The sequence below is a fragment of the Magallana gigas genome, chromosome 4 (assembly GCF_963853765.1).
Source record: "Magallana gigas chromosome 4, xbMagGiga1.1, whole genome shotgun sequence".
NCBI lineage: Eukaryota > Metazoa > Mollusca > Bivalvia > Ostreida > Ostreidae > Magallana > Magallana gigas.
Window position 1 is genome coordinate 49,630,253 of NC_088856.1, and position 22,334 is coordinate 49,652,586.

The 22,334-nt window shown below is 33.3% G+C and overlaps 1 protein-coding gene across 11 annotated transcripts in view; it reads right to left on the bottom strand.

The window, feature by feature from the left end:
• Positions 1-22,334, bottom strand: part of LOC105330403 (inosine-5'-monophosphate dehydrogenase 1b) — a 23,337-nt gene continuing 1,003 nt past the window's right edge. The window contains exons 1-20 of one of the 11 annotated variants that reach the window (XR_004597022.2): positions 21,107-21,417; positions 19,519-19,680; positions 18,921-19,019; positions 17,653-17,701; positions 15,102-15,203; positions 12,519-12,593; positions 11,691-11,897; positions 11,028-11,115; positions 10,575-10,677; positions 10,176-10,272; positions 9,748-9,838; positions 9,364-9,384; positions 7,527-7,622; positions 6,812-6,955; positions 6,492-6,636; positions 5,927-6,070; positions 5,427-5,510; positions 4,652-4,668; positions 3,659-3,712; positions 1-2,766 (exon numbers count right to left, since the gene is read on the bottom strand). Coding sequence is in view for 5 of the 11 variants with exons in the window: in XM_034450909.2 (XP_034306800.2) it covers positions 3,667-3,712; positions 5,427-5,510; positions 5,927-6,070; positions 6,492-6,636; positions 6,812-6,955; positions 7,527-7,622; positions 9,364-9,384; positions 9,748-9,838; positions 10,176-10,272; positions 10,575-10,677; positions 11,028-11,115; positions 11,691-11,897; positions 12,519-12,593; positions 15,102-15,203; positions 17,653-17,701; positions 18,921-19,019; positions 19,519-19,595 (1,668 nt within the window). In the remaining 6 variants the exon portion in view is untranslated. Of the gene's footprint in view, positions 2,767-3,603; positions 3,713-4,651; positions 4,669-5,426; positions 5,511-5,922; positions 6,071-6,491; positions 6,637-6,811; positions 6,956-7,526; positions 7,623-9,363; positions 9,385-9,747; positions 9,839-10,175; positions 10,273-10,574; positions 10,678-11,027; positions 11,116-11,690; positions 11,898-12,518; positions 12,594-15,101; positions 15,204-17,652; positions 17,702-18,920; positions 19,020-19,518; positions 19,681-21,106; positions 21,421-22,334 lie in introns of those variants that run through there. The other 10 variants (XR_004597017.2, XR_004597015.2, XM_034450909.2 and 7 more) reach the window with 10 other exon arrangements.

Here is a 22,334-nt window from a genome sequence, read left to right on the forward strand (position 1 = left end):
AACATCGAAGAATTTTATTTTCAGGTTCATACAATAATCGGCACTAAACCATATAGAATATTTATAACAACCTCTCACACTTTACTTATGTTCTAGAGACGCACCAGAACAATGTATAAAATAAACAGGTCCTTCTTGTCTCAGTTATGACCAAATTTAAATAATCCCAGATAGAAATAATCTAACGTGCATGTACATCTACTAGATAATGCCAAAGGTATAGACAAGGTTAACACAACTGACTACTAATCTATGTAAAATTGATCTTCTGCAACAGTGTTCACTCATTCTTATAGCTACATCTGAACAAATATAGGTAAGTCATCACATCTCAGTTACTCAGACAACTCATATACTTGTATTTTCTTACACCATACATTTACCCAGATCTGAAGCTAGACGTCTCTTACCATTACCCTTGTTTACCCATAGACATGTGTACATTTTAAGGAAGCCAGATGGTCAACAAGTTTATCCATTAGGTATACCTAAATATCTAAGATTATTTTCCTTCTTTAAAGCAATAAACTATTACTTAGTAAAGAAAAATCCATATACTGAATTTGAACTTTTAAAAAATTAATGTTTTTGTATTTCAATATACAAAGCTCTTTTTCTGAAGGAGATAAATAATGCCCAGGACCATCAAGCCACCTTAACAGCTGTACGCCATTGTCTTCACAGGGCAGAGGTGTAGAACAAGAAACTTTAGATCAGATCAGAGACAGAAACATATATTATACATTTGATATCATATATAATATCAAACATTAATATTAATAAAACTACAAAAATAATCATAAAGCCACAGTGGCTGAGTATTCATAAAAAAAAATATAAGAAGCAAAATTGTTGACAATATTGACACAACTTAAAAAATAAGTGTAACTCTTGCTAAAAGCAATAGAGAGCATGGGAACAAATTGGCATGTGTGCTCAAAATGGCAAAAGGCATTTATAAAGAACTGACTCTATATCTATTGGTATGTTTATTCTTCTATTATATCAGACATGGAAAAAATCTATGTATTATGGTGCTATAAATATATATAAATATCCTATCTCATAACTTTCTAATGTTGTCATACGCTTAATGTATGACATAACTAATAAATACACCATATGGTTAATTTTGAGACAAAAAGAAACAGCCAAGTTTATACCTACATTGTATAAAATCAGGCAAAATGTTTTTGCAAATTCTACTAAATGTAACAATGACTTTAAACATTTGATATTACACTAAATTCTTTTATTTTCTCTATTAAAACACTACAATTGATGTTGTTACAGGAAAATGTAACCTGTGGCAAGAATTGATAATAGGAAAGTGCTCCATTGACTGCTGAATATTAGTTTATGTTTCTATATGTTACTGCTGAAAAAAAAAATCACTTCTTACATCTGAAAAAATTACTTCTCCCAGATTTGGTAGTTAAGTTATTACATGAAATGAAATGTTAATTGAAATAACAATTCTTAGACTAGTAACATATTGTATTGACTGGATCACTGGCCACCAATTAACATAATGCTTGAAACGTTAACTCCATGGAAATTGATAAAACCACACTATGTCTCTCTTTATACAACACTTTTAACAAAAAGGAGTCAATTGAAATTACTGTTGACTGTATCATTATAATTAACCTGATTTTTTGTATGTTGATGCATGTAGTAAACAATGAATAAGTACAAACTATGGAGGCAAGCAACTCTATACAGTAAAACACGCTTATAAAGAAGTACCAGGGATGGACAGTTTTGCTTCATTACAAGCGTTATTTGCTATAAATCCGTTAAGTGTTCAATATATTTTTAAAGTTAAGGGGAATGAATATCACTTTGCTATAAGCATCAATTCATTATAAGCATGTTTGCAATAAACGTGTTTTACTGTACAGCTACAGATTAGATGCATTAAATAAACTGTCAGTACAAAAAAACAAATTATGTTTGGATCACCCTAAAGGGGCATGGTCACGATTTTTGTTAAATTCATTTTTTCTGTTTTTATTATTCATAATGCTTTAGAAATGCATTTTAAATGATCAATTGAAATTTGAGATTCAGTAGTAAAGTTATAAGCAAGATACAGGGTTCACAATTCTTTGTCTTGTAAACAAGGCTTGTGCCCCTTTTTTGTTTACATAGGTTCAATATACCAGAAAAAATCTTTTTCAAGCTGATTTGTCTATTATTTTATTCATTTTAAGCATAAATAAACAGTTCCTATCGTTTATCACATTATTTTAGGTCTTAAACTGGAATTTTTACTTCAACATTCAAAATGAAAACAAAAGCTTAGTGTACGTAACAAAGAACTGTAAGCTCTGTAACTCACTTATAATTCAATGAATGGCACTCAAATTTTGGTTGCATATTAAAAATACCTTACTAAAGCATTGTAAACATTAAAAATAATTTTTGACCAAAACCATGACCATGCCCCTTTAAAGCTTCTTAATGAATTCAGAAGTGAAAGGAATGCTATTTATAGTATATGAACAAAAAAAACCTGCTGAAGCACTGAGGAAATAATTCCCTGTATATACATATATATAACACTATGTAAACATTGCACCTTCATAACTTTGCAATTGACAATTTATCTTTTCTAAATAAATGTATTATGCACTTTTAGCCCTTTGAACGTCTGAGAACCATTTCCTTTAGCTGATTTTGGTCAGATCTTTTTATAAAAAGAACACAATGGATGGCATTGTCATTTTGTCCCAATATTCTCAATACAACCTTTTCTCGTAGCTGAAATTGAAAATAAAGCGATTGGCTTAAATATCGTATCTTTTACCAGTAATCATGAAAGACATTTGTTTCATTTCAGTTACAGAATACCATGCATTTAAAATGTATTCCTTGAAAATAAATGCTTAAAATAATTAAAACATTTCCTTACATTCAAGATTAATGAAGGACTATTAAAAAATTCAATCCTTTATAAGTAAATAAAATAAATATTGAAAAATTTGATCAATTTTATGGGAATTTTAAAATTTAAAGATGAGCAGTTATAATTATAACATCTACAGACATCACTTTTTGACCAAAGAAAAGACATCATGATGTTATAAGAATGAAAAGATCACTGCATGGATGGGCTGCATTCAAACATTATTATGCATTCCACATCATTGTCACTAGCAGGGGGATCAACATGTGTCAATGATTCACACAAATGTCATTGTATATATATAAACTAAAACATGTGCGAGTAAAACATCATGATTTGCACATGGAGTCATGGAAAAATTAAAACATATCTTAGAAATCATACACCCCCTCCCCTCTACCTTCAATTAATATATGCTACTACAATAATTTATTTTTAAATAAAGCAGCAAAAATGCATAAAACTTATTTTTGCAGGGCTTAAGCCTTGATTTACTGGTCTGAACCATTTCTAAACTATAAATAAAGACATTTAATTGCATATATGATCTCATTTTGGTATAAAATTAAACTCAGTTTTTAAGGCAAACTTCCAGAATTGTTTTGTTTAGATGTGGCAGTGGGTTTTTTTTTTCCTTCTATAAAAAGTACAGTAACTGTTTAACTTTCTCTACAAACAAACACCCTAATTACCATTTTCAGTATTTCTTTTAATTACAGTGTGATAACGAGATCCAGAAACACATACAGTTTGGCCTAGGACAATCCAACAGGAACTTGACCCATCTTTCGTCTAATATCTCTGATAGCCAAAGAAATGAGATAATTATGTCTTGTTCAAATTTTGCATACTACATTAAGCATTTAGAATTAAAAGCAAATGATATTGAATTCATAAAAAAAAATTAAAACTACTTTAAAATCGCCATTTTAGACTGAAGCTCTTTGTAGTTTTAAAAAAGAAGAAATAAAGAGATAACTCTTCATAATATTAGTCTCAAACAAAAACTACATAAAATTCACAAAAGCTGTGCTATGAACACAGAAATCTGCCGTTTTGATTGGTGTTGGATTTTAAGAATGAGGGTGTACAGTTAGTGATGATGACTCCCCAGTGTAAGAGAGGAGTGTCCAAGATGAGTGGGGACCACATACAGTATCTGTGCCATGTCCATGATGGGTCACCATACACAGGCAATGAGTAAATGCATCACCCAGAGATCTGGCAATCCAACACAACTGTTAAATTCTATCCTCATTGCTTCAAATTTTATTTTTTTTTAAAGTTTAGACCCTACATATGCTTTCTGAGAGGAATTTTCCCTATTCCTACTCTTTCTATAGCTGGTCAGTAATACCATAATTTCATCCAGTAGGTTGAAGCTTAAAACCTTTATTTCTTTTACCATCTTCTTAAGTCTTTTCAAAGTCAAATAAATTTTAAAATTTTTTTTAAGTGTCAGATTTTCTTCACAACAGTCAATTTTTTAAATTTTCGAAAGGTAGCTGGTAGCCCGTGGCTTTTGGTTTTGGAAAAAAATACCAATATCAGGTCACAATGAGAAGAACCATCAAATTGTCAGGTTCTCTTTATATCATGCACAAGTCTCATTAATTTAGCTTTCAAAACTATACCCTGGCATCCACTTCTAAAACATCTACAATTGCCCCTGGCCATATAGTTTTTTACTTTGAAAGAGTCACTGCAATCAAGATAGAATTTGACACGTCTTTCTCTTACCTTAGATTCTAAGAACCCTACCAAACAAATTAATTCACATCTTTTTAAGTTACCAATTCAGTTTACTCTATACACTGAATTTCAAATGAAGCGTCTCAATGAATGATAACCACACAAAGTACAAGCAATAAATGTACATGGTCAATTTACCATATAAATATTATGACTGCAAAATTTGATTGATACACTAAGAATGACTAGGGCTTTGTTGTGTCTAACACATGAGGATTCACTTAACTCTCATTAAGAACTGATCAATTTTTAAATTTTTTAAAAGGTAGCCGGTAGCCCGTGGCTTTTGGTTTTGGAAAAAAAATACCAATATCAGGTCACAATGGGAAGAACCAGCAAATTGTCAGGTTCTCTCTATATCATGCACAAGTCTCATTAATTTAGCTTTCAAAACTATACCCTAGCATCCAAAGTTATCATTAAAACTTAATGGTCGGATGGAGCTGAGTGATGTAACTATGTTTCCCTCAATCTCCCGGAAGTTAATATTAATAAGGTTTATCAATTAATTAAAATGAATTTTCAGTTTAAAAATGTCTTTTGACATACATTTTTATATTTCACCACTTCAAAGATAAAATTCAAGTGACAGCAAAATAAAAAAAAATCAATATAGTAAGTAGTGCTTAAATAGAATGGTCAAAATAAAATCTTGGTCATTTGATGACCATCTAACATAGGTACATTTTTCACACCTACATGTATAATAATGTCAAGGTCTTTATACAACATTGAACCTTGAAGTAAAGGTCATGATTCTTACTTGTGAAGATTGTGAACCCCTCCCTCCACCTGGGCTGATGCTGTCCGCCTCTCAAACTTCAGCTCCCCTGAGTACATCATAGATCTACAGGTGTAACAAGGTAATCATTATCATAGATCTACAGGTGTAACAAGGTAATCATTATCATAGATCTACAGGTGTAACAAGGTATTTATCATATAGATTCATAGGTCTAAAAGATCTACACAGTACATCACAGATGAACAGATGTAACAAGGTAATCATTATCATAGATCTACAGATGTAACAAGGTAATCATTATCATAGATCTACAGGTGTAACAAGGTATTTATCATATAGATTCATAGGTCTAAAAGATCTACACAGTACATCACAGATGAACAGATGTAACAAGGTAATCATTATCATAGATCTACAGGTGTGACATGGTAAACTTTATCATAAATCTATAGGTGTGACATGGTAAACATATTCATATATCTACAGGTGTAACAAAGTAAGCATGACTCTGCTCTTACCTGAGATTAGAGAGACAGCGGGCCCCGATATCTTGGCATCCATGTTGGATTCCAGCGTAGAGGTATGGCACAAACTTGTGGATGGAACCTTTGTCAACAATGGACCCTGAGACTCCTTGAGCCACCTTTATTTTATCACTCTCACTGTATAGTAAAATATCAGAATAATCAAAAGGCAAAAATAATGTTTTACTTAGTACAGTATACAGGGAAGTTTTTCACCATTTAATTTCTGCACCTATTACACTCATGAACAGTGAGCAAATTAAAGAACAGGGCTATTTTATTATCACAAGTTATTTTTCTTTAACAAAAACTATATCAGGGTGTATTTGACACAGGGCAAGTTTTTTAACAACCATAAGAGGGTGAAAATAACCCTTTTGTACTCAATCATCTTTGGCAAATCATGGGAAAATTTGATCACACTTTTTCAAATTAAATCTTGAACAATAAAAATTAACCAAACAAAAACAAAAAGAATTTTGTAAAATGAAACATCTTGTGCTCTTTAACATTAAATTTTCTATGAGGACATCAAAGAAGGTAAGCATTACAAACTTACCTAAAGTATCGACTCTGACTGCTGCGGTGTTTCTCCATGGCATCTAGTGAGCCCATGCCCCTGTACTTCTTCAGCCTGACCCCATCCGCAAAGAAGTACTCGCCTGGGGCCTCTGATGTCCCAGCTAGCAGGGACCCCATCATAACTGCAAAAGTCAAACAAAATATTACCCGGTAAATAGTACACATTTGAGTTACCCGAGAACAAATTCTGACTGTTTGGGAAAAATTCCAAAACATGAAAATACATGTATATGAAATATAAAAGAATTGAAACATGGAAACAAAATCTTTTTAATGGAATAAGTGCCTGTAGGCTACCTGTAGATGCTCCGAGAGCCAAGGCTTTGATCACATGACCCACGGAGGAGATTCCTCCGTCGGCGATGACTGGGACCCCGAATCTGCGGGCGTACTCTGCCACCTTGTAGACAGCTGTACCCTGGGGTCGCCCCACCGCCATCACTGGAAATCAAACAACCATTCAAGTAACCCTGATGTCTGATCTTTGTTAGCATAATTATTTGTATACTTGTCAGATATACATGCATTTATTGAAGCATATTATAGCTGGAAACAAATTTACCTTCAAAAGATACTTCTGACATTTCATGAATTGTTAGAAATATAAGTAACTCAGATGCAACTCATTCTAAGCTAATATGCCTGTCACATCATAGTAAGTACACTTGGGGAATTATGGTATACGGGCCTGGGTCACTTTCGCACTATGATATTTTTGCTGTCTCTACTTGGAAACAGCTTTACCTCATCTTGAATTCACCCAGACAAAGTTTTGTTTAAAGAGAGATAACTCAAGAGACAGGATTTTGCCCTGTCTTAAATTCGCTCTGTCACTAACAACGAGGACGAAAGGGGGAAAATGAATCCGGGGAGAATATTTTCAGGTATGCAGTAATCAACAATTAAAAAACTTTGATGAAATGAAATAGTTTAAATAAAATATTGGAGAATGGAGCACATACATGTGATATAGATGACATTTTGTTTGTGAGGTTGTTAAATAATGACCCACCTTCCTGGGTGATACAGATTGATCCGCTGCCCATACCCACACGAAGCGCGTCCGCCCCCGCATCTATCAGGTTCTTGGCCTGAGCTGCCGTCACGACTACAAACAAAAGCAAGAAATAAATTAAACATCAATCACTGTCATCAAACATGTTTATCCAGAAAATATCGTTGTAAAAAATGCTTAAAGAATAAGGTTTTTTTTTCATGAATGATAAAATTAATTTACCAAATGACAGACGAAATTTAACTGAAACAAGCAATTCTATTGGCCTATGCAAGATAGTTTATTCATAAGCCAAGCTGAATTATTTTTCTTCAAATGAAGTGTTCATGTATTTAAGTTTTCTCAAGAATAATTATCATTTCACTGATTTCAGAAGCTAGATCTACGGTACATAGTTATTTTCAGAGAGATACATCATCATGGTATATTGTATAAACAGAGGTCTACTTTTAAAATAAAATTTCTTAAATGTTTTAATAAAATTTCATTTGATTATTAATTAATAAATAAACTAGCCAAAAGCAGTAACTTTGAAATGCTTAATGCATATTGTAATTTGGTAAGTTTGATATCAATTGTGTTTATTATTAATAAGCAAGTTCATTATGTGCATTATATACTGTACATTACATACAGTGTGTTCTGTATGGTGCATACAGTGTGTACCGTATGGTACATACAGTGTATACTGTACATTAAAGGGGCATGGTCACGATTTTGGTCAAATTTCATTTTTCTGTTTTTATTATTTACAATGCTTTAGTAATGCATTTCTAATGATCAAATGAATTTGGAGAGTCAATCGTAGAGTTATAAGCAAGATACAGAGCTCACAACTCTCTTTTTCAAACTGATTTGTCTATCTTCTTATTCATTTTGAGCATAAATAAACAGTTCCTATCGTTTATCACATTATTTTTGGTCTAAATCTGTAATTTTCACTTCAACATTCAAAATGAAAACAAAGGCTTTGTTTACATAGCAAAGAATTGTAAGCTCTGTAACTTGCTTATAACTCAACAAATGACACTCAATTTTGGTTGCATATTAAAAATGCCTTACTGAAGCATTGTAAACATTAAAATTCGAGAAATAATTTTTTACCAAAATCGTGACCATGCCCCTTTAAGTTACACACTGTATGTACTGTATGCTACATACAGTGTGTACTGTACATTACATACAGTGTGTACTGTACATTACATACAGTGTGTACTGTATGTTGTGTTACATACAATGTATACTGTATGTTAAGTAGTGTGTACTGTATGTTGTGTAATGTACAATGTATACTGTATGTTAAGTACAGTGTGTACTGTACATTAAGTTACACACTGTGTGTACTGTATGCTACGTACATACAGTATGTACTGTATGCTTCATACAGTGTGCACTGTTTGGTACATACAGTGTGTCCATTATATGAACTAAATAAGAGTGCTTGCCCCTGAACAATCATTGTAATAACACCATCTTGAAATTAAAAATTTTTAAAAATCTAAAAAATACTCATCAGAAAGATAATCATATATTCTCAATTTTTATATGAATAATTGAATAAACACTTTTTTTCAATTTATACCACCATAAAATTTCATGGTGTGAAGACATTTTTTTTATCATAGTCCAGCATACATGCTTCTGCATTTATCAAACACTTTAGAATATTTTTGTTTTGTTTCCATGTCTGTTTGCAGCAAGCGTCCTTATAGGTATGTACAACACATAAATGACTGTAGATACATGCAGGAATTCTGTAGATATTTCACAATGATTAACAGGAACTAGTTTTGTCCATGCAGAGGAGAATTTAAAAAAACCAAAAGATTAATACTGTTACATGTACTCTTTCCATCTGAAAACAAATATTCAAAGAAAAAGAAATATTTTAAAGAACTTCCAGTTAAATCTGTTCATGTTCGAACATATCACCAGGACGCTTGATACAGACAGAAAATCAATCCCTGAACAAATCAATGTGCTACGATTTTTTAAAGTATTTATATATACCAGGAAATTGAAATTCCGAAATTTATGTAATAATAAATTTTTTTTTAGAAAACGGATTGTATGCCAATCTTTAAATGATTATAATTGTTGTGAGATTAGTTTAAACTCTCAACATCCGAAACATTTTCTGTAATTTTAAAGTTCTTTCTGTTTGGGTACTGTTTGAATTCTTTCTTTTCAGATGTACACCTCTTTCTCTAACACTTACCATTGCCTCCTATGACTTGCAGTGCAGGGTAGGACTTCTTTAGGTATTTGATCATGTTGATTTGATAAATTGAGTTCCCTTGAGAGGAGTCCTGCAAATTGAACATGAGCTCAAGTTTTTGTTTGGGATGTAGATTTCTGGGCGAGACTACCCACAATATCCTTGAAAACTACAGCCATAGTTTTAAAATTTCTAATTCAGCAAAATTTGACCATTTAAAAAAAATTCTTAGAATGGTAAAATTGTTGAATGATCAATAGCTCACATTTTATTATAACCTTCTAAGCAATGCTGTTAGAAATCAAAAGTGTGATAGATAACATGTATAACAATTAAAAATGTACAATAATTACAGTTTTTGCTCATGCTTATTTTGAAACAAAGTAGGTCATAGTATGGAGGAATCCCATACATCAGAGGATACCTACCAGTACAACAAAGTCCACACCGGCCTGCACCAGGAGATCCAGACGTTTCTTGTCCTCGTCATGTGTACTGACCGCTGCCCCCACCAACAACTGTTTCCTGTACAAATCAGAAACCAGAACTCTCAGCAATGGAGAAGACTCAGAAGAGCATGGTGTTCAACAAGTTGGACAAAAAATGGTCTGCTGTGTGATCAACCGAATTAATCATCTCAGCTACCAACCGAACCAATAATCTCAGTGCCCAACAGAACTAATCATCTTATCACTGTAAGTGTTAAAGCATGTGCAGCACATGTTATTGAGACAACAGTTCGTCTGTAACTGTCTGAATGACTGACATGTTGTATTCTTTGAATATGGACATAAAAATATCTACAGAGCTGTCTAAATCTGACTTACTTTTCATCTTTAGAGGCCAATGGAAACTCTCGGTTCTTTTTAGTGTCTGTTCGGGCGATTAGTGCCACTAGTTCCCCATCATCATTTACAATGGGGAGTTTCCCTGTTTAAGATAAACCAGTCAGAGCTTTGTCATTTACACACATAATACATAAAGTTATGAACAAAAACTATAGGATTCATTAGGATTGATAGCATTTAAAAAGTGTAAACATAAACATTAAGTCAAATGTTTTGAATACTGATTCAGAAGAACTGGTAATAAAGGATGAATAAAAAATGTTGTCCATAGTAAAGCATGTCTTTCGGCATTAGAAATGTATGTATCATTGTCATACTCAAACATCTGGCAAACTGATTTCAACCATTTTCATCATTATACATTTTGAATCTTTCTTCCTCTTACTTTAAAATTTTTTGATAACTTGACATATAACTCGTGCAATCTGATACCTTTCTTGCTTTTCTGTAGAATGGAGTTGGCCTCTTTTAGTGTTACCCCATTGTGGGCCACAACTAAGTCTTCATACTTTGTCATCACCTGTGAACACAGTTACTGTAATAATTTTCTTCTTAAATGCAATACAAACTACTTAATGGAAATATATCGTCTCCAAAAGACTGTTATTGACCAATATTTCTTCCATACACTATACTGAAATTTTCTTATTTAACGCAAGTACTTTATTCCGTGTTTAGTATCAAATCGTGAGCCTCAGAATATAAAATTGTGATCACCAATTTTTTGTTATAATTTCAAAGTTCAAAACTGTCTAAAAAATAAAACCAACATTTTAAAATCTGCGAGTGTTGCTTCTCGTGATTTTACACAGAAATTAATTTCTCCCATTTAATTAGGATTCTACAGTAACAGGATGAAAGATATTAGGCAAATCTATACTTAATTCTGATAAAGTGTGGATTGATTTTTGTACATGAAACATTTTAAGCTGTGAAAATGGTGTCATGTGTCTGGATTCTGACACTGGCAATATATTGCATTGATACAAGCTAGTTTTTCATTATTAAATGAAACTCTTCTAATCTAAATCAGGTGCATATAATCTTAGCTTCTAGCAATAAATAATAAATGAGAGAAATATGAAAAATGCTCACCTCTGAAATAGGTGTATCCATCTCATCATCTGTAAGAAAATCAATGTCTCTTTGGGTGACAAGCCCAACCAATTTCTCTCCCATGTGACCGTTATTTGTGATTGGAATTCCAGAAAACCCGAACTTTTTCTTGGCCTGGGCGACATCTTTGACTGTGTGGGTGGGGGACATGACAACTGGGTCAAGGATAAATCCTTGTTCATATTTCTGTTTGTAAAAAAAAATAATTACACAATCATGTAAATGTACATATACACAAATACAAAGTTTTCTTTTAATACAGGCACCAAATAAATGTGCCCCCCCACCCCACTAAAAACTTTTTTTTTAATTTCTAGGACACCACTGCATTGTGTCAAATATTGATGAAGTTATACCCCTATCAACATGATCAAATCTAACAATAAAAATAAAATACCTGCCAGTGGCATAACATTTTATTCCATAAAACATTTATAGTTTGGGGGGGATCATATTACATGTACATGTCATTTTCCTCTGTTTTCCCACAATACTATTTTTCGATTATAAAAAGCTGTCTGTTGAAAAATGGTAGCTCTTTAAAATGTCATTTTCATAAAGTGGATTCCAATAAATAAAACTGTACAGTGATTTTTATGAATTTCCTGTCCACTGAGATTGCACTTTGCATGTCCTTGCACTTTACTGACCTTGACCTTTGTTGACTATTGACCTTAAACTTTACTGTCCTTGATCTTTCTGACATCATTGACTTTGAAATCTACTGTCCTTGACCTCTCTGACAACTATGACCTTGAACTCTACTGATAGACCTTTCTGACTTTAATGGTCTTGAACTCTACTAACCTTGACCTTCCTGACTTCGTTGGCCTGGAACTCTGCTGTACAGTTATGATGGATCACACCTACTCCTCCACACAGCTACAATCAGAAATCAATCACTTTTCATCATCGCCATCAAAATTAATATCAACATTGTCAACATATGTATAGCATCATTGCCTAGCTTCTCACCTAAATAACAAAATATCATATACATAGAGCGGCAGAAGCACATTGCTTATATCTGACAATATCTCAGTATTTGCAGATAACAACGGGCCATAGCATGAGCATCTAATATGAAAACTTAATCAAACAATACCTGCTAATATTATAAGCTGTCGTTAATAAGAAAATGTTTTATAAAACCCAAGATTATTTTTTTTCTTTCAGAGATGCCATAGCAACTTCCTTAATTAAATACAGTCTCCGGCTGCTACATGTACAAGCTGATGGATCTAATATCATAACTCATTAATTTACCTGATCTCTATACAGGTTACTCAAAAATCAATAAATTCCAGAATGAATTGAAAATAATAAGCTTTGGGTGATGTATCAAACAAGGCACCTTTCATAAATGAACAGTGATCCATCAATAAAATGAAAATTAATGAACAAAACGTTCCACACAAGATGATTTTTTTTTTTACAACCTATGTCTACATAATGTACATAAGGCCAAAATAAAATTATAGTTTGTTTGAAATTGCCTCCCGCCTCATTGAAATGCCCCCTCCTGAAAAAATTTTATTGACCAAAAGTAGGAAGATTTTTTTTTATTTAATCAATTTTTTTGCCCATTTCATGTATCACATTCACCATACAAAACAAAGAAATATTGTGTCTGATCAATGTACAATTACCGGTAGTTTTTTTGTTGATGGTAGATACTTATTTTAAAAGTCAGAAAATGTATTTATTGTTTACCGAGATTTTTATCAAAAATTTATCTTCAATTTAAAAAAAAAATAATTTTCCTCCCTCCCTCCTGTGTCTGAAACCCTTCAGGCGGCAATTCCAAACAAACAATTTTTTAAAGGATGGCCTAATTATTTAATTTTATCCAGACAGTATATTTCCAATACAATAATACGATTACAAGGAAATTTCACTAAAAACTGCACTCTGTTGATATAAATTATTGATTCAGGATCAGATCAACAATAATGAGATTGGACCAACTCAGCGGGCTCAATTAGAATTAAGGTATATTCCTCCCGTGCTTATTCTATTGTGCTTAAGCGATGCCATTTTGTAACATTTTAGTGGAATAATGGCCTCATTGAGACGACTACAGAATCACTGGAATTTATTATCCCTACTTCCTGTCTGGGGCTTAATCTTCATTATCCCCTCATGGAACTAACTTCTCCCATCCATCGGTCTTCCATCATAATGAGCTCGTTATTCAACAAATCAATATAAAATTCATTACGAGATCAGCGCTCATGAGCTTAATTTCTTATTATATATTGGAGTGCTTCTACTTTTGACATTGCTTGATTAAAACATTATTTGAGTGAGTTTGACTTCACGAAGACATGCATTCAATGTATTTCCTGACAACAGGAATCTCATATTCAGTCAAAGGAGGCTCAATAGTCAACAAATTAACCATCTGATCTACCTAAAATCTAAAAGTGTGATTTGATTACCTGTAAACTATTGTCAACCAAAGAAAACCCCCATAAATTTAGAGTTTTAATTAATGTTGTTTTTTTCTTTATTTTCATATAAAGCTCTTCTTCTGAACGAGATCAATACCCTATGATAATGGCCACGACCATTGAACCTTCTTAATGAGTGAAAACTGTAAGATTACAGTATAAACTCATGGTTTACACTCATTATGGGTTGGCAGTATACAGGTATACATTACTGTATTGAATCTATTGATTGTCTCTCATCTTTCTTTCTATAAAATCTCCCTTTGAATGCCATCATGGTCAAAATTCAAATTAATTTGAATGCAACAGTCGAAATCCTAATGATATGTTTTTATCAGATGATATAAACATCAACATCAGTCAGATTCTTTTAAATCAAATAGTAAGAATAAAGTTCTGCAATAAACATCTTTTAATTGCTGGCCCATTTAATAATTGTGTAATTTATCATGATAGTACATAGATATGTATATACAGTATATATGTATATCTCATCTATTCATTATACAATGTAAACCTTTGCTTTTCTAATCTGTATTCACCCTGCAGTGGAACTCCTTTCGTCCACCTCAAGGCTTGTCTTATTCAAACACTCTACAGTGAAACCTCTCCAGCCCACCTTCTTCCCATTCAACACATACCACCTTTCTCAACAGTGCTCAAGAGCCAATCAACACATATCTATATATATTCTTTATTTACTAACAATTAAACATTTGTATTTGATGTGCTATGCTATCACAAGCCCCCCCCCCCCCCCCCCTCCCCCACTGCCGTCTCTACCCCGTTTGAAACATACTGCCATTCTTTACAGCGAAACCTCAATACCCAATCCATTGCCTTATCTGTACTTCTTACTAACACTTAAACATCTCTATCTGATCTGCTACACTCGATCAGAGACAAACCCTCCCCCCCCCCCCCCCGACACACGTACCGCCATTCCGATGGCCATCTGTGACTCTGTGACTGTATCCATAGGGGAGGAGACCAGCGGAGACTTCAGGGTGATCTTCCTGGTCAGGGCGGAGGTCAGGTCCTGGAATATCAATGTCTTTTGTTATACTTTCATGTTAAATACTGAAATCTGATTGGTTAAGATGCAGTTCATAATCCTTTCTATTACCCTCAACGTTAACAACGCACTTAGCAACGGGTAACATTAAAAAATGTCACATGCGCGAAAATTATGCGCGTACGGTTCGCTGTAGAATTCAGGTTATTCCTATATAAAAGCAGTAAAATTTTCTTCAAAATTAAGACATTCAGTATAACAAAATAAATAGTGCCTGTTTGGGAGGATAACAGTTGAAATTGACACCCCTCGAAAACCATTGTCAACCTCCGCTTCGCGTCGGTTGACAATGGTTTTCTCGGGGTGTCAATTTCAACTGTTACCCTCCCAAACAGGCACTATTTATATAATGTTACATGGTTAGGCATGCGTTTGAGTTTTTAACCCTTTCCTGCTCTTTATGGCACAGGAAACAGATACCATAAAAGATTATTGCAAATGTTTAATTTTTACACAGTTTTTTAACAGAGTTTTCTACAACAATATCCTCTTAATACAGCAATTTTTTTTTTAAAGATAATTTAGTGTCAAATATAATATATATATATTTACCAGCAAAATCAAGATTTTGTCAAAATCATTCTTAGACTACTTTATCAGATGCAGAACAAACAAATCATTGCTGATCAATGCATTTTTAAGACATTAGTGTACACGTATTACTTATCTGCTAATTTAAAAATGAAAAATAGGCCGGGACAATCATTGAGCTGATTAAAGGTTGTATGGGACACCTGTTGATATTCATGTGGATATAATTACATTATAATCAAACTACGTTCACTCTTTTAAAATTTTTAAATTCTACAATATTTGTCAAAAAAAAATTTTTTCGAAAGGTAAAAATGATACATGTATTAAAGCCCCAGATGGATTTGAACTTATGCCTTACAGATTCAAAGTTAAAGCTCTAACCCATTGCGCTACGCTGTTAGGTAAATTATGGGAAAGGAAAAATTTACAATATTAAACTTGATTTTATTGTTTATTTTGATAAGAAGTACATCACAATAAGGATGTGTTCTGTTGAACTGTCCCATATACCACCTAAATTAAAAAGCTCTGCAGGGTCAAGCCAACCAGAAAAGGAAGTAATGGAACTACCTGTATGCAAACTGAATGTAAATATGAATGCTTTGTAAACACTGAGTTCATGCAGTGAAAGGGTTTACTACCAGGATTTAAAAAGCTATATATTTTTTAGTACATAAATGAAGATATCTTTCCACTATAAAAAGTGAAAATAAAATATCCCCTTTTTGACAAAAGATATTTCTAGACTTACATGTTACACAATATGTAAAATATGTTTCAAGGGAAGTTCTGTTAAATCATATTCAGAATCTAGCTCTCAATATTTTCAAAACATGTACCGTATATGAAAAAGGTGTAGGAATTAAGTTTATGTTACAGATAAATATCTGTCTTATGCCATGCTTATATTCACAAATGATCCTGATGTTAAAATATTTACAGCAGGAAAAAACTAAGTAAATGCAGATTTCTAATTAACCCTGAGGAACTAAAATCCACATAAAATTGTGTGAAGCACATACATCTTGCCAATTGTTAAATCTCGTTCTCATAGACTGGATGTAAACTTAACAAAAGTATGACAAAAAAATCAGCGTTCGCAATTTTATGTTCTCGCTATTTGATGCAAAACTGTTTAATCGCAGAATTTAATCCTGGCATAAAATAAGAATCTACAGTAACTGCCATCTGATTATTAAGTACATGTACTAACAATGTATGGTATTAACAAGGACAGAGTATGACATTTTTACTCAGGACTAAGAGGTCAAACAAAACACAAACATTTCTAACATAAAAATGAAAGTTGGCAAACATTGACTATTAAATGTCTCTAAATTTGTGTGTTCAATTAATTTGATTTGAACATATTTTTATTGTACAAAATTACAACTGGGATTGTGCACAAGTTTAAAAACTCAGACCACACTCTCCCAATTAACAATGTTCAACTGAATTAACCCACTCTCAATTCTTATTTCCTGGTGCAGCAAATATTTTTTTCTCTCGTTCAATTATGAAAGCATGTAAACAGTGGAGCTGTGGTGGGCCTGATTATAAATAGATGGCCATTTAAACCCGGTGATTCACCTCTATAGGCACTCCTACACTTACAGAATTCTGTCTATTGTAACTTAGGCTAATATTTCTATAACACACACAGGCAAATATTTCTATAACACACAGGGCAATATTTCTATAACACACAGGACAATACAAGTATTTCACCTTGTTTTGTAAGAGAGTACATTTCTTTTGATTATCAATACATATACCTTAAATTTACATTTTTCAAGGAAAAAACCAGTAAGATATGCATGGTTTGTACTGAAAATACATCCTTAATGGCTTATATTTAAAGGGTTTTTTCTTTACTTACCACTCCATCCGCTGAAAAATCAATGAATCCAGGCAATATGAGAAAGTCACTGTAAAAAATAGAGAAAAAATCAAATGGAATCCTCTCATTTGAAAAGGTGTCAAACATACATCTCATTCATGCAGTCAGCACGATTCATAACTTATGCATTGTTATTCGAAAACAAGCCTGCAAATGATTAGGCTGAATCGAAAAATTGCTAAGTAACTTTTATACAATTCATAAATTATGCATTGTTATTCGAAAATAAGCCTGCAAATGATTAGGCTGAATCGAAAATTGCTAAGTAACTTTTATACAAAGCAACAAACTTACTGAAAAATGATTAAAATTTCATTCAAATTCATTTAGTAATCGATGAAAGCTTTAATTATTTAGAAAGGGATATGCATCATTTGAAATACATGTATAAGACATACTAGTGCACATTAAATCCAACATCACTTGGACTCTCTCTCTCTCTCTCTCTCTCTCTCTCTCTCTCTCTCTCTCTCTCTCTCTCTCTCAGGGCAACATGTAAGAAAATAACAAGTATGACAATCTGTAGCTGACACAGATGCTGGCAGCTATGGTACCTACTACTGTAGCTTCATTGTTACTTGAATAGCTTTTAAATTAGTCTCTGAGAATACACAATATAATAACCGACAAAAATGCTGAGTTTATGCAATAGCTAATCATTATTTAGATGTATATATAAACACCAATCAATTCCCTGTAAAGTTAATGATCTTTGACAACAATCGACATTCAATACCCTGGTTGTTAATTTAAAAGCATATTGATTCTGGAAGGTACGAGACCAAAAACAAAACACTTCACTGGAGGCAGTTTTATATACTAGGAAGCGAGTTAAAACACATGAATACTGAAAACTATAGTAGCTCATATTACTCCTGAACAAACTTGATACCACATTGATAACACATGCTTCTGTTACCAGTTAAACTGATACCCTAATTTATTTCTTAAAAAAATTACGCATAGTTTTAAGAAAAGGGAACTATTTGACTCAGTGTTCATTTCAGGTACAAATTACCCCATCCCCCAGGGGCCCCTTCTGCTGCCCAAAGTCAATCCCCGAACCCAAAATCCAATTTAAATCTTTGTGCCACCTCTCAAATTATCCCCCAATCCCTTAATTGTCTGTTATGAGATCTATTACACTGATATTACGCATGCCACACACCTTACACGTGCTGTAACTTTGAGGGACTTAACGTGCAACAGGTGCGATCTTTGGGGTAGAGCCCCACCCCCCGACTTACTTGTACGTGAGTCCATCACCGTTCGCGAAGAGCTGGGCCCCCGTGAGTCCGTCGTCTGGGACGTAGCCCGTTCCTCCGGTGATCAGGTAGTCTGCCATGCTGTTTACCAATGAGAATTATTGATCAGTAATGAAGAGTACCGAAGAGTTCCGAACCAAAGTTCATGAACCTTTTGGAAAATATCACGGGAAGCAACTCCTATTTTGTTACTTGAGGAAAAATATCTTGTACAGCAAACATTAAAATGTCATCGTTTAAACTTTTGATTATGCAGAAGAGGAAAGGCTTTTAATCCCCCCCCCTTTTTTTTTTGGCTTGTCAAGATATTTTGGATGAGTCTGCCCCCCCCCCCCAAACTTTTAAAACAGTCTTGGTTAATATTTATATAGAGCTAGTACGTACATGTTTTATACATGTACAAATTGTATCTGTATAAGTTTTATTGATGAAATTCAAAAACCTTATACGTGTATCGTATATATAATTTCTTTTTGCTAATTACACGACACAGTATATACATGTATACGCATCCATGGGCATTACAGCCCCCCCCCCCCCCCCCACGCTTTATCACGTACAACATCGCCGATCGAGTTACCTGCTGCTATCGTTGGTCAGACTCTGGTACCTCTTCCCCACGGATTCATGGCGTTCTCGGGGGTATGATGAATCCATGACAACCAATATAGAACATCAGTTCAGTCTGTCACATGTCATACCTTTGGTTGATATAATCCTAAATAACGAGAGAAGTGGCAACCTATATATTTGTAAAGAAAAAAACCTTAGTTAAAACGGATGTAATTTTACTTAATATAAATATTTCTAAAGGGTTTTGAACACAATTGAAGCGGGAAAGGTTTAAAGTAAATAAATATACACATTTTGTAATTAAATTCGGTGACTTGGTTTAATGCACTATAATTCTATCATTCAAAATATTGAGAGAGGAAAGTCAGTGAAGTATATCCATCCACATGAAGAACATAAAAGTAAAATAAAACAATTTTAAAAGAAAATTAAAACTCCTACTCGGCTTTTTTAGGAGTTGAGTGAGTGTGTTGGAGCTTTTATTCTGATTCAAAAGCCTTTAATTTTTCACTCCATTAATTCTTTTTTAGGAAGAGAAAATTAAATGCATAAATGAGCAAACACTGCAATGCATGTAAATCAATAGTTGCGTGTGAGTCTACCATACGCATCAATAAACACAATCACATTCCTTTAAAATATCTGGATGTGAAATTAATGATAAAAAATATTAAAGCATGCAGTTTATTCGGCGATCATACAATGAACATGCACGTGATATGCAATTTTTATTGACCAGTGCATTAAAAATCACAATTTTCGACCTCGTAAATTTTTGATACACATACACTCATAATACTATAATTAATATCTATATTGTAATTATGGAAACTTCAAATAAATTTTCATGGATGAAAGAAGGGAGAGGGCATTTTCTAAATTACAAGCTTGTGCTTGAAAGCCGTGGGATGGAAATATGTTACAAATGCACATTGTAATTTTTGTTTATACATTTACTTGTATAACACAGGCATCCGCTGGTGATGTGCAGGGAACAGAAATATATTTTTGTGTTTAATCTAAATTGAAAACAAAGTAAAATTGATAGTTTACATATTTTTACATGGGTATATGTGCAATGGAAATCCGTTACATAGAATTTATAAATAAATTTTACCAAAAGACGTTAACGCCACCCCGAGCACGAATTAGAAATTTGAATATATTTGTGTACATGCAACTACAGACAACTTAATGAATTGATCTTTGTAAGTCAATTCTTCAATTCATAAATGTAGAATTCATTGATATTTCATTTGCATTGATTAGGTAAAACGTCGAGCATAATGCATGTCGTGATCGACTGCGAGATAAACAATGCAAATCAAGATAATATTCCAACGATATGTAATAACTGAAGTCATAACATTTGACACAATTGAAAGTCATTTTAAACACACGTATGTTAAATATAAAAATCAATACAATCACATTACACCACATGGTTCTAACATTGCATGCTACATATTTGTAAACAAGAGTCGATGATGAAATACGCGCACCTTGCAAACTCGCGCTGCGATCTAGCCCCCCCCCCCCTCCTTTCTTTTCTACCCGAGGCCCCAGGGTCCGCCCACGAGGGCACGTGCTCTTACCTTGTGTCGGTGGGATGCAGTAGGAGGAATGGAGGATGAGGGGAATCCCGATGTGTTCTGTTTCTCCTCCCGGTCCGGCAGATGACACGAGACGATACGACGGCTATATAGTTAACAAGATCGATATTCGCCTCTTATGCCTCGTGAACAGCAACTTAACGTGGTTCTGACAGTGAGTAGAATTCAGGGCTTATTGGGGAAAAAAATCATATAACTTCGTACATATATATACCGGCGCACGATCAGTACACAGGCTCAGCTCTATATGTATACGTCAATTCCATGCTATAATTCACTATATATATGTATTGCTTTCTCTTCACTTCACTCTTTAGGTGAAGAGATGGAGTGAGATTAATTGGGAAACTCCCCTTCTTATATTATCACAATCTGTGCATGCAGCTGATTATCGCATTGTCAGCTTCATCGTGACGTCAGAACTAACGCCATTCTCTGCTTAATTATGAAGATTACGATTTTTAACAACTTTTAGAGCGATAAATAAGACCTGTCATCATTATGGGAGCAAATTGCATTTCGAAGAATTACATAAATCTACCCTATTATGTAATACATTTATGCATACATAATTAATGAAAATGTATTAGGTAAGTAGTTTTCGCTAGCCAGTTGTTCGTTTCGTTGTTAATGTGTTTTTTTTTCTCATGCGAGAAAAACGAATTTGACTTTCGCTTTGATGTGGATCTATATACATTTGCTGATTTTCCCTGCCTCTGTATTTTTCTGTATTTCAAAACAATAATGTTGCATGCAATGATTTTAATTATTTTTTTTTTAATCCATTTTGCCGAAGCGTACAATTTTAGTTGTACTGCCAAACGCAAGTCTCTTATAGTTAACTTCATGCGTATTTATTATTATTTTGATGCGTTTATATTTCTCATTTTCATATCATGAAACATTTACATTTTCCAGACGAGTGTCTTCACTGTGATAACACTACCTTTACGAACCGTTTTTTAAAGTATTGCCAAAACGTTTTATCAATAACTATTTTAATATTTAATTGAAAATTGCTGAAAAATTACATAAAACTTAAGTGATAAAGAATTATCCTTTCAATATAATGAGCTGATCAAATATGGTCGGGTGTGATCAAGGCTTTTTTTTAAGGGGGGGTGGATTTTTAAAAATTGAATTTCATAAGTATTTTATTCAAGTATATAAGAATACATGTATTCGATCGAACAGCAGGCAATTTTTTTTC